This window comes from Lutjanus erythropterus, chromosome 10, assembly GCF_056507025.1.
Source record: "Lutjanus erythropterus isolate fLutEry1 chromosome 10, fLutEry1.hap2, whole genome shotgun sequence".
Classification (NCBI taxonomy): domain Eukaryota; kingdom Metazoa; phylum Chordata; class Actinopteri; order Lutjaniformes; family Lutjanidae; genus Lutjanus; species Lutjanus erythropterus.
Genome location: NC_139326.1, coordinates 30,070,134 through 30,087,164, shown reverse-complemented (window position 1 = coordinate 30,087,164; position 17,031 = coordinate 30,070,134). Strand labels below are relative to the sequence as shown.

General features: G+C 41.1%; 1 protein-coding gene across 1 annotated transcript; it reads right to left on the bottom strand.

The window, feature by feature from the left end:
- Positions 1-5: 5 nt before the first annotated feature.
- Positions 6-13,822, bottom strand: vcana (versican a). The gene is made up of 8 exons (XM_084729197.1): positions 13,583-13,822; positions 11,954-12,017; positions 9,103-9,486; positions 7,768-7,942; positions 7,472-7,599; positions 4,596-4,889; positions 189-717; positions 6-60 (listed from the first exon to the last, which is right to left on the bottom strand). Exons 2-8 carry the CDS (start codon positions 12,015-12,017, stop codon positions 6-8), a joined length of 1,629 nt encoding a protein of 542 aa, XP_084585323.1. The 5' UTR covers positions 13,583-13,822.
- Between the last annotated feature and the right edge of the window lie 3,209 nt (positions 13,823-17,031).

The window sequence follows — 17,031 nt, the reverse complement described above, 5'->3', positions numbered from 1 at the left end:
CATCATCATAGCCAGGGAAAGGTGTTGTTGAATGAAGCCCGACAGTTGAGGGTGTTGAGTCTGAGAGGCTGAACGTTTCTTCGCTGATCAGCTCAGATGACTCTGTTGAAGTGTCAGTGAGGTTAGAGGCCATCGCTGTGGTGATCGCAGAATCCACAATAGTTTCCTCAGTCTTTCCCTCAGCAAACATTGGCTTTGTGATAAGAGACGCATCAGGTATTGGGACATCGGGTTGGATTGTGTTGATCTCAATCACTGAGTGATCATCTGGCTCCTCAGTGGGCATGGACACTGACTCTGTGGTGCTGGTGCCTTCTGTAGTGTTTTGGGCTTCTGGGAATGTGTCACCACGTTGAGGAAAGAAGTCCTCATCCTTTTCATTTTCCCTTGTATAGTCTTCAACATCAAAGTCTGCTACATCAGCAGTGTCCTCATGCTCTTCTTTGATGGTGGGTGCGACCGTGGTTATTAATTCTTCTTCTTGGGGAGTGGGACGAGGTGGAGCCATACTGGTAGAGAACATAGATGGAGGATTTGTTGGAACTGATGAGTCTGGAGACTCTTCTGCCTCTGATACTGGTTCAGATGTTGGAGTTAGCGTAGTAGGGCTACTTTCCAGTAGGGGGATGGAGGTAGTGGCGCTCCTGGTGGTGGTGGTGATGATTTTAACCACAGACATAGCCACAAAGGAAGTCTGGTTGATCACCTCTCTCCTCCCTAAGAAACAAACACAAGCACATCAAAAATGAAAATAAACAAACATCATAAAAATGATCTGACCATTACTCATTTAAAGTAACTAGTTCTGGAGAAAGACAGTTAATTATTTTGTTTCATTCCCAGGTAGTCAAACTACTGACGCAAAACTTTGGATTAGTGGTTCCAAGATGGATGTTTGTTGAGTCTCATTAGGAGGTTGTCAAAATATCACATTTTGGGAATGAGACTCAACAATTAACTATCTTCACGACTTGTGATTGTCCAAAAGTTAGCTTTACTAAAGCCTGAAAACAGAGCCAAGTGGAGAAGTAGAATTCAAGTTTTCTCCCCCACACCTTGACTTACATTATTCTTAAAGGATATTATGAAACTTTTGAACAATAAGGCCAAACATATAATGACTAGCTTTAAATATATAACAGAGTTTTTATAGTATGATTATTGTCAAGAAACTGAGTGACAAACACTTTCACCTCTGGAAAATCACCTCACCTCAATCACTTCTCTTGAATCTTAGATTCTATGCCACATATACCACATTAATAAGCTAAGTAGCCAGGATGCACACAGTGTTACAGAATACAGATACCACAAATGTGTGGTCCAAAGACAGTCGAAAGGTCTGTCACCTCACTTGAATCAAATATTACAAAATCATGATGTGTGAAATATTGCATCTTTACATACTGTAAGCATGTAAAGCAGGCAGCTGGTGAGACAAGCCGTATGAGTCAAATGGCAGTCAAGCAGAAATATGCAACAGCTAAAATACCAGTGTGACACATAACATTAAAGTGCCCAGAGTTAAAAGTTTCCTAGAAACCTCAGGGTAAAGGACTTCCTCTCATAACTCTTAATGTTGTTTATAACCTGCACTAACATTATTTCACTCAATGTCAAGCCAACAGTGGAACCAATACTAAATATGGAACAAGGATTTTATCTGCACTAGAATTGTTGGTAAAAAAAAAATCTCACTTATCCTCCGGTATCAGTGAGGCCAACATCATGCTGATTTTCCATTCAATAGTCTGTCTCTTGCAGCTGATGAATTTGGATTGTTTGTCATCAGCTCGTGGTAGATGATGTCATTTTCAAAGTGTTCTAATTTAAGTGCACTTTGTTTCTCTAAACATGTCCCGATCTGCCTGAAAGGATTCACATGCTTGTGGCAGAGAAATTAAACAGCATATAAACGTTAAGGAATCTGGCGTTCTGAGTTTATTAGAGTTGCCCTGATTATTTTTGTCCTATCTTGCTCTCTTTGCACAGTCTCTCCTCTTACAGTTCCTTACTTCTTTTCATCTCTCAGTAATAATCTTCAAATTCTCACTCATGAACTTGTCTGCTTATTCTTACGGTTTCATTAATGACTTAATATCTTAAATCCCTCTTGTATGTTTCTCTTGCCTGTTCCCTTCTGCCCCTCTCTCCTCCCATGCTCTCTCATTTCCTCACATCCATAAAAAGCAGTGGTACAGCTTTAGAAAGCTTTCCTTGCTGGTGCAGACAGATTGTGTAAAACAAGCTGCTGACCATTGCGTACTAACCCTCTTTCTTCATTAAACTATCTCTGATGTAAGGTGTGTGAGACACATTTTTCCCTAACAGGAAAAAAAAAGGGCCTGCTCTCAGAGGGACTGCATTATCTCACCAATGCGTCTGAGCTGTTGCTGTTACAGAGGCCTTTGTTTTCTTCAGAATCCAGAGACCAATCAGAGTCCAATTCTCACCCTTTCCCTCTGGACCAGCCTCCTTTCTCCCAGTCTTTCTGTGTAGTCTAACTGACATAGGTTTACAAAATATTTCATTTTTAAGATGTTATTGGGAGTGGGAAAGCAGGAAATGATGGAGTGAATCCCATCAAACAAGGGCACTTGAAAAGCACTTAGACAGGGGCGTAAATACAACAGGACTGAGAAAGCTGACATAGAATACACAGAGCAGGAGGTGAGGGTGGCCTGTTTGTGTGCCCTCTGAACTCCATGGGGACTTATCACCGCAAGAATTAGCATAGCTCAGAGGCACTAAATGGCCAGGCAGGGGCCAGCTTATCTGTCCAACCTCTCATTTGTAAAGATGGAAAGGCCATGTCAAGGGTCACCGAGGATGACTGAATTTAGAAGTCCAGCAGTAGCTTTGTCCATTATCCAAACGTCTGCTCTGATAAGTACAAGTGAGAATGACAGAGGGCAAACTTTGACAGCGGAAATGAGATGAGAAGGGCGAAAAAGGGAGTTAGATAGTGACACTACAAAGGCTGACAGGTGTGGTATTAGTTACTTTTGCTGCTTTTCTAGATGGCAAATATCATCTGTCATTTGGGTTTGCCCCAGGGATACTGATTAGTTAAAAACACTCACATTTTGAAGGATTAGCTTAATTCTGTTCAATTCCGGTGAACCGTGAAAGTGTCACTGTTTATACCAGTGCTTCTCAAACTTTCTCTGTCATGCCCGCCCCCACCAAGTTACTGCAGATGAAAACCCACTTTTGCTGCTTCATAATAAAAGAGCTTTTAGATACCAAAGTAAAAGGAGACTTTATTTGTGAGGAATTTATAGTAAATAAAATCATTATCATCCACCATTTTACAGACACTGAACTAAAGACGAAAGGATTATAAGTACAGCATTCAAGCGGATGTAAACTCCACTGTGCTGATGCACTGAGTTAAACAAAGTCAAGCCAAGCAGGACTTGCATACGGAAAGAGAGCAACAATTAGGCTGTCTTCCTGAGTGTGATGTTTTCATCACTGCCGATCAGAGCTGGAGCTGAAAACTACAAGTGACTACTGCAGAGTCGTTTGACCTGGGAGTGAATGCTGATTGTACCTTTTCCCAAAGTCAGACGTTAGGTGTTTTTTTTTAGCATCAGCAAACTTTAATTTATCCAGATCCACATCAACCCCCCCCCCCCCACACACACACACAACCACTCACACACACACACACACACACACACACACACACACACACACACACACACACACACACAGAAGTCACAACTGATTAATTTCCTCATTCCCCACACCTAGGCTACTCAGATTAATATTTAATCCATTATGATTGGAATAATTAATTTGGCCTTTTATAAGTGCGGTAAAATTATCTAAACTGATGATGAAATTTTGAATAGTACTCAAGTACATAAACTGTTTTCGTTTGTTTCACATCAACAGTGAGGTTGAATAAGGACAAAGCTTAAGGAGCCTTGATTAGCCCAGCTGGAAGTAATAAAGATAAAAAAAACACAGACAGATACTGACTGTTCACAAACTCTCAAGCAAAGCATTGGTCATTACTCTCCCCATTAGAATAAGAACTGCCTTGTCCATTGCGTTTAAAGTAAACAGTTTACCACGATGATTTTACTCGCCTCTTGGCTAATTTTGTTTCCATAGAAATGGGCAGGAAACTAAAATGTGAGACAGGGAGGTCAGCTGGGCACTGCAATCTATATGACTAGTCTGGCGCATAACACACATGAGAAAATCGTTGCTCTGCTTTGCTTATGTTGTTGTTGTCATTGGAACTATGTAAGCAAAAGACAGACACACAGTGACCAGAAGATGAGACAGGTTGAAAAGATTTTTAAATGTTGGGCTGGGGCAGATGTGGGAATGTGTACAGTGTTGCAGAGCAGCAGCAAATCAAAGGGTGGGGAGCAGAGGCAAATAGGAGATGAGATCATAGCTCCTCACAGCCCAGGCCTGTTTCTGACAGGGAATGGTCTGCGCCTTTAGTCACTGTCTGCCACTGTCTAAACAAAACTATAAACATATACGCCATATGACCCAACATATGCAGCAAGATAACACTTTGTTCCATGACATACTAAATACTAACAATAAGGCACTATGGGTGGGTTTACCTTTAAAACAGTAAGCTCCAAGCTTCTTAGTTGGTTCTGGGAAGCCAGTCTGGTTTCTATAGCGGTACATGGTCCTGACGCCGATAAGGCCTCCCCCACACTGCATTCTGGGCACTGCAACAGGATACCGTGCGCTGCCATCAGACAGCCAGCCATAGTCACACCTGTCGAGACCTTGTCGCCAAGCAGCATGGAGCTGGCCAGGGCTTGCCAGGACAGCATTCCTCTTCTTACACTCTTTACTGGCCTCTTCAAAAGTCATCTTTTGGGTCACAGGAGCATAAAACACTTCACCTGAAATGCAGAAGGCAACATGTCACAACGTCTTAATAAAAAGCACTAACTCAAAGGCAGTGTGGCAATAAATCATCTGTGATCATGGCAACAAAATATAATTACAGTAAGTATGCAGTCACCTAGGGCAAAGTTTTCAATTCACTTTAACCAATTAGTTCAACCAATTCCATAAACTTTGGCACAAATGAGTACTCTATTGCTAACAGATGGACGATCATTTCACATTTCATTTTCAATTATCTGCACTGAAAACAGAGCTAAACAGCCTTTTATTTAGATAAATCTCAAGCTACAGATTTTTAGATCATTGTGTCCTTTCAGAAGAGAAAACTGACAGCTGACAAAAGTCACAGCTGTGCAGGGCATGGACCCAAAACACCTCCCACTGATCATATTTAGGAAAACAGTAGTTCATTATATTTATCTGAGGTGGGATAGCAATTCAGACAATGTGCCTGGCCTGTCAATGAATGCATCTGTACTTCAAGACATTAGGTTTCCCTTCGGAGTGAGTGGCCTACATTACACCTTCTCTGCTTCTTTCCTTCATGTTGTTCGTGTAACGATCTTACATTCAGAAAGGTCACTGCACTATGACAGTTACAACAAGTTGTCTTCGCCATGTAATATAAATGGAAGAATACAAAAAGACAGTGTCTTAATTGAAACCAAAAAAACATTACAGGAGAGAACTACATGTTTTCAGTTAGTCTTGGGCGTAGTGTCTCAAATTTCCCATGTTGGTTTCATCCCATTGATTTACAGTGGCATTGAGATTATCCACCCATAAATGCCTTGCCTCTTAAAAACAGGCAAGAAATCTTCCATGGTCACTTTCAACTTCGCAAATTTACATGTTTTATTGGACATTTTCCATCATTTAAACTGCAATTATGACTTTCAGTAAGTTATTTGTAAGCACACGTTTTATATTAGTCAAAGCCTGATTTCGTCTATATCTCAAACTCATCTAGACTATGTGAATATAGCCAAATTAACTTATTGAATTAAATTAACATCTTTTAGGCGTGCACCGTAAAGCTATAGGTGAATTTTTATGGTTAATTTAAAGCATTAGCCATTTCCATTCATCTTTAAAGCATGTCAAACCTGAACAGCCCAAAACAAAACTATTTAATGAGACAGGTATATAGAGGAGGAAAAAGTGAGTCAAAAATTGAAAATCTAGTACTAAAATGTTGCAAATAAATGTAGAATTACAAAGTTAGACAGTGTGCAGGAGTTTACAATTTTTGAAACCTGATCTATAGCCTACTAAGGGATTCCTTGTGTTTTGTGGTGTCTGTGGTGGTCAGGAGTCTAAAACACATAACAATGGAACCACAATGTCCCCAATTTACATCCAGAGGAAGATCTTTGTAGCAGGTCATTTCTCCCTCTCTGTCTCTACTGTAAACTATCTAATGGAGGCAAAAATGCCTATGAATGAGTAAGTAATTGTATTACTCATGTTGGAACTTAAATCTGTTGACACAGTCACTTTACTTATGGAAACAAAATGCAAGTCCCCTTAACATAAATCATTTAAGGGTGAAGAGTTGTGGTTAGTATGATTACCCTATCCGCATGATTATGGTTAGGGTAAAGTCAGGTTTAAGTTAGGGTTAGGAAAGTCGTGGTTACGGGTATGGTTAGAGTATGTCTCAAGAAAATTAATGTAAGTCGATGTAATGTCCTCTGGAGTGATGGAAATACAACTGTGAGTCTATGAAACACAGCCTACTGAGAACATACACATCATGGCCCGTAATACAGTGAGGTTAAAGATGCTTGTATAGTTTCTTGGAGAGACTGAAGAGTTAAGTGGAAGATGTACGTACATGTCCCTGGTGGCTGTGGGGTGGGGTGACATTTACTGGCTGACACCATTGTCTACATCTGCAGACAATATCTAATAACACAAATGTCACAGTTCTGGCTGATATCTTCATATTAACAACTAACTGAATGAAATAATTCAAACTTATATAGTATGCTGCAGCTGAGCACCACTGTACAAACCCAAGACAAGACGAGTAACTACAGAGGGGTGACTGGAGTTAAGATGTGTCAAGAGGGATGTTAACACTCATAAAGCGTTTTTGAGTGGAGTTGAGTCCATCAGCAGTAACAGGCTGTATAATGAACAGAGAGAAAGAGCATTGGCTGAGAAGAGAAGACTTCTTATAAGCAGTGCCAAAGACGTTTAAAACTCCCATTATCACATTTTTGTTGGCGACTTTCAAAAACCACTGTGGTGGAGAATGAACTTCAATTCCTGCTTAAGAGTCAAATTATTTGGAGTTTCTCTGTGACCCAAATTCCCTTTCCACAATGTGAAAATGTTTGGCAAAAAATATTCATATTTATTTTAAAAAAATCACACATTGTTACCAATACAGTATTAAAAAAAACAATTAAATGTATTTTCACAGCAGTCTTAGGAGGTGTAAAAGTAATTTGCTTTGGCACTGTGATAATTGGGAGGTTTTGTCATTTCTGCCAGAGGGTGTGTCAGAGCCTCTCAATGACACCTCATTACTCTGAACTTGGAAAGCCTAATTTTGCTGCTTACTTACCATCGAGTCTGTCTATGTAACAGTATACATCATAGGTGTCCGTGGGTTTCCTGGTCCCGTATGACCTAACGCCAGGTTTACTCTTTAAGTTGCCATAGCAGCCCTCCCTTGGCTTTGTGATTGGGTATCTGTACAGATAGAGAAAAAGAGAGCCATTATAACACATAGGTCACACCATCAAACCTTTGTCTACAAGCACTCTGCATCCCATCAGAGTACAATCAAATATATATCATTGAATAGCAGCGTTGTTTAAAAGAAATGACTTTATAGCAGAGAATTAAAATGCAGCTGACCTCACTGTCTGGTCAGCAATCCAGCCAGCATCACACTGATCAAATCCATCCTCATAGGCTGCTTTCAGTTGGTCATATGTAGCAATGGTTGCTCCAATATCTTGGCAAGTTTGGATGGCCTTCTGATAGTCCAAAGTGTACCTGTTGGTGCTTTCCCGATAGTGAAACACAACACCTGGCAACAAATTGGACAAATATTAACCATCCAAAAATGAAACAAAATGAAGTTTTGTATAGAACCATGGTGATCTGGAATTCATCAGCATAATTTCAGTACTATAAATTATAGCTAATGTCTTAAGAAGCACACACCATGAGTTAAATAATTGAGTCTCTCAGCTTCTTTGGAAAAGGGGGAACTTTGCAATAAACCAAGAGGATACGCGAAATACTCTACAGTTCACCACAAATGAACAAGATAACTGCAGATGTTGCCATGGCCCTGAAATCCCCATATTTGTGGACAGTAAACAGACGCAGAAGATATGATTGATAGTCCTAATTAACATTGCAGATAGTTGGAGAAGAGGTTATGCGGATTGTAAAGCAGCGAAAACCAAAACTATCCCAGTATCCCCCCACCCCACCCATGTTTTCTACATCCCTAAAACATGAATTATATCTCCAGAATACTTCTCAAGTGAGACATGTCAAATGCACATTATGACAATAGGTAAGGAAGGGTAGTTCCCTGACCCCCAAGGAGACTATAAATTGTGGGTTGGAGGTGCTGCAGTAATGTTACATTATTATATACATAATTTAACACTTGTGTAAATTTGATGAGGGACATTGGGGAATACTTTTATTGCACTGTGATGGCAAAGTAAAAAGACTTGGTAACACCCACCGAGTGCCCCACCAAGAGGAAAATCCCTCCTGACAAGGTGGCACCCACGATGACAGGGATGGATGACGTTATAAAATAACTTTGTTCTGCCCATACCAGCATGTGGACTACCATCCATATTTGGGCTCTGATGGCTTATTGGGTTAGATGGATGAACACTGGAATTAAAACATTGCAGTGCTTGGTATGGATAGGGGCCCAAAGTCTCATCTGACTCTTTTTAAGAGTGTATCGCCTCTAAAATAAGCCCTGAAAACTGTGGTTACTCTGTATAACTACTGGGTAGCTGTTCCTATCAAAGTAAGCAGAAGGGCGCCCAAAGTTCTATATGGTTTACATTTCTATCACCACTTGTATTGCATTTCACTATTATTTAGCCTTTGCAGCAACCCCCCTCGACATTCAGAGAGTGTCTTGGGGAAGCAATTTTAGAGTCTTTTGTTAGATTCCAGCATGACGTGGGAAGGATATCATGAATCTCTTACCGTCAACATCAAGGTTAACTGTATCCTGGGTGCTCTCGATGCCGTACATGACCTCACAGCGATAAGTGCCCGCATCACTGGCACGCAGCTTTACCACCGTCAGTGAGGCATCGCCTACATCCTCAGGGTGACTGGGCACTGATACACGGTTCCTGTAGCTGGACCCTATTTTGATGACCCCATTTTGTGCAACCAGCACTGTGGATTCTACTTCTCCCTCTATTTTGTTCCATTTGATCCGCAAGTAATCTCTGTTATAAACGACAGTTCCATTGGGACTGATGACTGGTGCTGAGGTTGGGATTGTGGAGAAGAAGCAGGGAAGCGTTACCTTCCCTGAGAGGGACCCAGTGACTGGTCTGATTATTGATAATGCGTTGGAGGCTGAAAAGCAAAAAGTGAAAGGATTAAATGTATTTTCAATTCATGTTAATTCATTCACTACTGATTTTTTTTGTTTAATCTTTGCTAATCTTTTTCTTCCAGACAAATCCAGGCCTCTCATGTTTACTCTCATTCTTACAGATGCAAGTAGACACCATAAACTGCCCGTCTCATTTACATTGACGGGGTGTGACAACTACACCCAGTCTAATAAAAAGAAACATGCATCATGCCCTCAAAATGGCTCTTGGAAAGTCAAACCTCATCCTTGAAATGATGGGTGTGGGAACACGTTTAACACTGACTGTAGTGTATGTCAACTGCAGCATGTTTGTATGAAGTTAATTATAATTGGTTAAACAGCAGGGTCATGCATCACTTCATGTTATGCCACTGCTTGCTGTATGTTAGTTTTCCATCTCAAATAACCCCATCTTTACCTACATAACAACTGACTCTACACCAGTGATTTTCAAAGTGAGGGCCCTGGCCCACTTTGGGGCACACAGGAAGTGCTGGGGGCCTCAGCAAAAAAATATTTTTGAAAATAAAAGCAAATTATCATAGTTTTAATTAAAACAAATAAAAAGTTGTTATAATGTATAACATGTCAGATTCTTATTTGCCAAGCCAATCTTTCTAATTACCTGCCAAACAAAACATCATTCATCACATCATAAGGTGTCATATTTGAGCTTGACTGGTATGCGCCTGCCACAAAGCTGGTCTGCTCTTGAAATTCAGTGCTAACTCACAAAATGGACATGTTTTAGAAACAGAAAAGACCTGATGAGCAGACCAAATGTCGAGATGAGAAAAGTTCAGATGCAAAAGATCCAAAGAACTCCTGGCCAAGTAAAACTTGTATGATGCACGTAAAAATGGCTGCAAGTTACCAAAATGTGTTCTCTGCTTCAAGACCTTCTCAAATGAGTGTATAAAACTGTATATACTTTAGCACCATTTGAAACAAAAGCAACCTATAGAGGCAAAAAAAAATCAACTGGGTTTTTAAAGGGGGGGGGGGGGGGGGGGGGTTAGCTGGCCATAAGCTAAAGCTATTTGGGGGCCTTGGTATGGAAAATTGGGGATCCTTGTCCTTCTCTATTCTTAGCTGAAAAGCTACTACTGATATTGCACATCTACACTGAAGCACAAGTTAAGTGTATTTAAGTTAATCCTACAATACAAAAACCAGACAAGGTTAACTGTTACTATGCTTAATTCCACCCAACCCTGAGGTCTGCCTGAAGTTCAGGCTGTTGACTGTACCTCAGTCTCACTCCACTTGTATGTGATTAGGCAAAGCAGAGAGGATTTCAGACAGGACGCCAGACACAAATGAATGGCAACAGGCTGAATCACACTTAGCCCCGTGGACAGGAAGAACATGTACCTTTTTTTGTCTTTTTTGAGGTGAGGGGGTCATTCACAGAGAACAATGTGGGGAATGCTCTGGAAACAGTGGTGGGACAGCCCCCGAGGCATGAGTGTGGGTGCTTTAACAGAAGGCCTTATTAGGATGTGGGGTGAAACCAGCTGTTATTTCCAGACTAGGAGCCCAGTCTAATTGAAAGGTGTCCATCCATCCCAGAGACAAGTCCAGGGACGAGGGGGGCCAGGAGAGCCAGGGGGGCCGGAGGGGCCTGAGATGCAAACCTCTGTGGTCAACACTGCCACCTTTACCACTGAGTTAAGTCTCACAGGTTTCACAGGCAGAAGACTGGAATAAGGTTATCACAGTCTGCTACTCTAGGAACAGAGTAAAGCCTTAAAGGGACAGTTCACTCCAAATTCAAAAATATATATTGCTCTCCTAATGTGTAGTTATACATCTAGATTGTTTTGGTGTAATTCGCAGAGGTTTTGAGTTCTCAGCCTTTTCTCCAGTACATTTTTTTGGGGGGAAAAATTCAAAACTATTTTCTTTTTCCAGAAATAATGACCTGCTTACATTTCTGTCTACGAATGTCTAGGTTCTATTTGCAGTAGAATCACAGAAACTATTTTCTTTCTCCTAGAAAGGTCTGAGGATTGTCTTGAGTTATCTGGGCATGATTTCTGGAAAGAGACATTGCTGTTGAGATTTCAAATATATTTTCAGTTACTTTGAGCACCAGAAGCCAAACACCATTTAGTCATATTATATTCAAGAGAAAAAAAAAAAAAATTTTGCTTTTGGGATGTATTGTCACTTTAATGCTTGAGGCGCAACAGACACATCAGTCATTTGGCATCAGATAAACTGTACAGTTTGGGTGCCAGCTGAATGTGACCATGTCAGATGACTTTGTGTTTGATCCAACACACAGTGGTGGAGAGAGGAAGGGAAAAGAAGGAGGGAGGTGTAAAGAGGGTGGGAGAAAGATGAAGAAAAGAAGAGAGAGAAGGGTAGGTGGAGAAAAGGAGGGTGGGAAAGAGGAGTGACTGAGAAAAAGAGAGAGGTCTTCACTCATTCACAACTTACCTGTTGCAGTTGCAGCTTCACAGAGACAATATAACCACAGGATATGCTTTATATTAAGTAACATCTGTTGGGAAAATTAAAAAGGTGCATTAAGAAACAACTAATTTTTAGTGTATATACATTTTCAGGTATAGGTAGACATACATTAGTTTAGTTATAACAGAGATAAGTCTGCTTCAGAGCTTTTCTATCATGCATAGGTTTCAGAAAAAAATCAATAGTGCAAACATATATTCATCTAAAGATTGTAAAAAATAAGACAAAAATATGAAATATCTGTTATTAGTGCAGCCTACAATCTTTTCAACAAATTAACACACAACTGGGATTGCAAAATCATATATAACCATCATAAATGAACTTTAATTATGCACATTTTTCTGGCTAATAATGGATTCACCCCCCTGTTTATATGATGACATTTTAAAAAGTCATTGAATACAGGAGAAATCATATTTCCCTAGCAAAAAACATATTGCATTTAATTGTTCATATTAGAAATAAATTTTGGATACAAAGAAAAAGACATGTAATGACCCTGCCTCATGTTTGCAGTGAATTTGTGGGTGACGAGGCTGAGAAGTAAAACTTCCTGAATTCCTTGAACTACAGAGTTTTGGAGACAGAAGCAATGAGCCCACCGTCCTCATTTAAACCCCACTGTGTAAACACAAGTGGTGGGTCGCAGTGGGAGCTGTTCTCTATTAAAACGAGACACTCATATAGCCTAATGGCAACTGGCAGTGATAAAAGACCATCTAAAATATTTCAGGGTGGGTATGACTGTGACTTAATGCCAGCACTCCCACAAGTCTATCCCGAGTCAACAGACCCACCCTAATGGAAACTAAATGTAATGAGACTTTAGGGGGACAATAAGATAAAGATTTACGGGACTAATAATGCTACATATCCCACGGAACATGTTTTAAAACTATCTGGAGTATATACATTTGTACGAAGATGTGCGTAAACGACATGCACTCGCAGAAAGATTTCTAGGAAATCGAAAAAAGTCATTTCATGGAAGATCAGCTCTTGAGCATCACACAGACGTTTGACTGATAGTAGATTTCTGGATCCATTTGTCAGCTCGTGTGCAGCTCGGAGATGTTACCTGCTGTGAAACAAAATTATCAACTACTGTAAATTTAAGTATTCATCCAGTAGCCAAGAGTTTATTGAGACTTTGACTTTCTATTTTGGTGCCGTTTCTTTTTTCCTCCGCAGACACCTGTTGCTTGTGGATGCTCGATAGAAATTGTGACAGGATTGCATTGTATTTATTATACTAATTTCAAACGGTAAAGTATTAAGTTAAGAAACTGTGGAGTAATCGCCAATCCGCAGCGCTGATTTAGGAAATTCACTTGCTTCACTCTGCAGAAGCACCAGTGTGGGTTATCTGAGGACAACGCTGCATCACTGGGTGCATTCGTGTTCAGTCACTTGCAGACTGAAAAGTTAACTTTAAAAGACTGATGCATTTTATTTGAGAATTAAATGTTACAAATGGAGAAAAGATCAAGCCAACATGTGCATAATATTGCACAGATATCCAGTTTGCTGATCAAGAGGAACAGTCTTAATTAAAACTTCAGTTCAAACAATCAACAGAAAAATACTTACGTTTAAAGGTGTTTTATTCCATAAAATGTACAAATATTGATATATGTCCTTAAATCCAGTTAGTCCCAGTGTGTAACATGCGTGCGTAAAAAGTGCCCAAGTATGTCCACTCCAAGTCGGCGCAGCAGCACTTATCTCCCCGGTGCGCCCTTTTCTTCTTCTTGATGCTCCAGAGTTGCAGGTTCTGAACAGAGCGACTCAAACCGTGAAGTGCTGGCAAGCAACAAGTTCAATTTTGCCTAACACACACTGTTATTTCGTCAGTGTCAGAGAGGAGGGGCAGAGTGCCCATCCGAAAAGTGAATGAGACACCTTGGGGAGGGGAAACAAAACTTAATTTGGCCCTGTGCCTGAGAGATACATCCTCATCCAATCAGACTGCTCCGAAAGCACGCGGATCATTTGTGGAGGTAACACCTCTGTCATTTTAAAGAGAGTGCATCTTCACTTTAGACTTTCAAATCTGATTATTTATAGTCTAAAGTGAATTAAATGAGACATAACTTACACCAAATTCAAATATTTATCACAGCTATTTTATGTTCATATCACTTGCCGAATCAGTAACGGATTTAATCAACTACCTTTGATTGATCAATTAAGATGATGCCCTGAGTAGTGCGCATATTGAAGAGTGCGCAGTGGAAACGGGGTGGTGCAGACATGTCTCTGGTTGAAACTGAGTCACAGCCTGTTTATTCCAGAAGCATATTTCTGTCAATATTATGAGGGTGTTCTCCCTCCACCCCAATGAGCAACTTTAGACCAGTTTTCGAAGTCACAAGTCTCTACAACAGTTGGAAATTAATAATAATTAATAATTAATTTAATTTCAGACCCAAGTTTAATTGGGATGAGGTTTGTATATTTACATTATGAAGTTAGAAATGAGAGTTTGTCTACAGAACAGCTTATTGAAGTGAATAATCTGAATTGGAAATAGATGATGATTAACACCACTCCCTGACTGATGCAGAGGGTTAACTGTAACATCTGTGCTTGGCTTTTCCACACGGGGGAGAGGCTGGACCACACTTTATCAGTTCTTTGACTAATAATCACCACAATTGGCTACTGTTAGATAGGTGGGAGGGCTTAGCTGAGTGAGCTGAGCTTGTGTGTGTGTGTGTGTGTGTGTGTGTGTGTGTGTGTGTGTGTGTGTGTGTGTGTGGTGGGGTAGGTAATCTTCTGTGTGGCAGTGACTATACCTCCCAGCATTGTGGGATTGGACATGTATCTTCCACTTTGTCTTAACAGAACAGCAGGTATTGTTAATATGTCTGATATTGAATGAATAAAAAGTGTGCATTCATAGTGTGACAACACACACACTAGTCCAGTTTGTTGTCTGTCTGTGGTAAAACCAGAACTCTGCTCAATGCAAATATCAGTATTGTTTATATATTATGTTAAATGTTGTTTTGTTTATTCGTTGCCACAAATGAATAGTCTAAGATCAGGGATGTCTACGTTGCCTGGATTGGCGTTACTGGGGCCCCACCCTGGAGCCAGGCCTGGGGTTGGGGCTTGCAGGCGAGCGCCTGGTGGCCAGGTCTTTGCTCACGGGACCCGGCCGGGCCCAGCCCGAATGAGTGACATGGGCCCGCCTTCCTGTAGGCCCATCACCCACAGGAGGGTTCAGAAGGGGCCGATGCATTGTGGTTTGGGTGGCAGTCGTGGGCGGGAGCCCCGACGACCCAGTCCCAGGACATGGAATCTCACAGTGGGGACATGGAATGTCACCTCGCTGGGGAGAAGGAGCCTGAGCTAGTGCGGGAGGTTGAGCGGTCCTGGCTAGAGATAGTCGGGCTCACCTCCACATACAGTCGGGACTCTGGAACCCAACTCACAGAGAACAATGCCAGGCTGGACTCTTTTCTACTCTGGAGTTGCCCATGGTGAGAGGCAGCAGGATGGTGTGGGCTTGCTTATAGCTTCGACAGAGGTTTACACAATAGTAAAATGCTCATAGTGTTAATGACAGCCTGAGCAGACATATTGGCTTCTGCACGTGAATCAGAACTGACAGGTAGGTCTGGTTGCTGGGTGGACTAATTGTTCAAAATCATGGTGCTGCCCTCTGAGAGCGGGAGCAGAGGTGATAAGCCTTTGACAGAGAAGATTGCCCCTGAAGCCCAGGGGCCCTTGTAAAAAGTCGTAGGTGCCTTTTCCATACCTGCGTGCATTGTAATCATCTTGCGTCTCAACACCAGTTAGCCACAGCACATCTTTCCCCTGCAAGGCTGGACTGGTCTGGACAGCCGGACTCTGAGAAAGAGAGGAGGCGAGGGAAGCACTGAATGAGGTAGAACGGGAAGGCTGGAGTTAACAGGCTGTCAATCTTAACTTACTTCCGATCTGACATGCACAACCTACAATTTATTGCAGCATTAAGCCTCTATTAGGCAGTAAATATATACAAATTTAGGAAATGACACAAACACATTTTCAGCGTTAAAGTTTGAGACATGTTTGAACTCTGAGTGTACAGAGGAAACAAATATGTGAGTACCGCAATCAATAATAGTCCCTGACAAAGACACATTGCATTCTGATGTCAAAGCTCTAGGAAACAGGTTTCATAATTTGACCAAACAACTTGACAAAGAGCTCAAACTGACCTGATTCTGGGCGGAATTTGCCACCTGACCCCAGCTTAATTAACTACTCACTTTTAGAGTTATGGGAATCATTTAATCATTTTACTGCTTTGCCTTCTTAACTGAGTCATCTTTAAGTTAAAAGTCGCAAGTCCCTTACTGCCGTGTAAAACGTCTGTACTGTATGTGTAACCGTAGATGTCCTGTTGCCTTTCAGTGCCCATAAATCAATGAGTCAAAGAGCCAGTCAAGGAGTGTTTGATCCTGGCGATCTGCTGTGCGGGCCCCAAGATGACCCACATATCACATGACCTATAAAGGTGGTCTACCTCCGGCCCCATGCCACCTCAGACAGGATAAAAGGGGCGTTAAATTTCTCTGACCCCAAGGGTTCTGTCCTTCTGAAACTCCAATTTTGTAGGCCAAGCTCCTCTTTTTTTAATGCACTTTATTGATTACATACAGTGGACAGTTTCCCCCAGATCACGATGTTTTTGTTGTTCTGTAAAAGGAAATCATCCAATATCTACAAGCATATGTGGAATATAGAAAGGCGGGAATCACTGCAATGTCACCTGATGTGTTTGACAATGTTTGCTCCTGTATAAATAAACTAACCAAAAACATCCAACAACACATCAGTATTACAAAATTACTCTTCTGGGTATTGCTAGAAGAAAAAAATAATTAATAAATAACAGCATGAAACAAGCTCTACAATTTAAGTGTCAAACAAAAGCCAGACCTGTAACACACACAGAAAAAAACAGCTTTCTGTGATTTCCCAGGGTAGCAGGAAACAAGCTTGTGGTGTGCGTGTTTTGTGAGTGAACCCCCTATTTAGAGCAG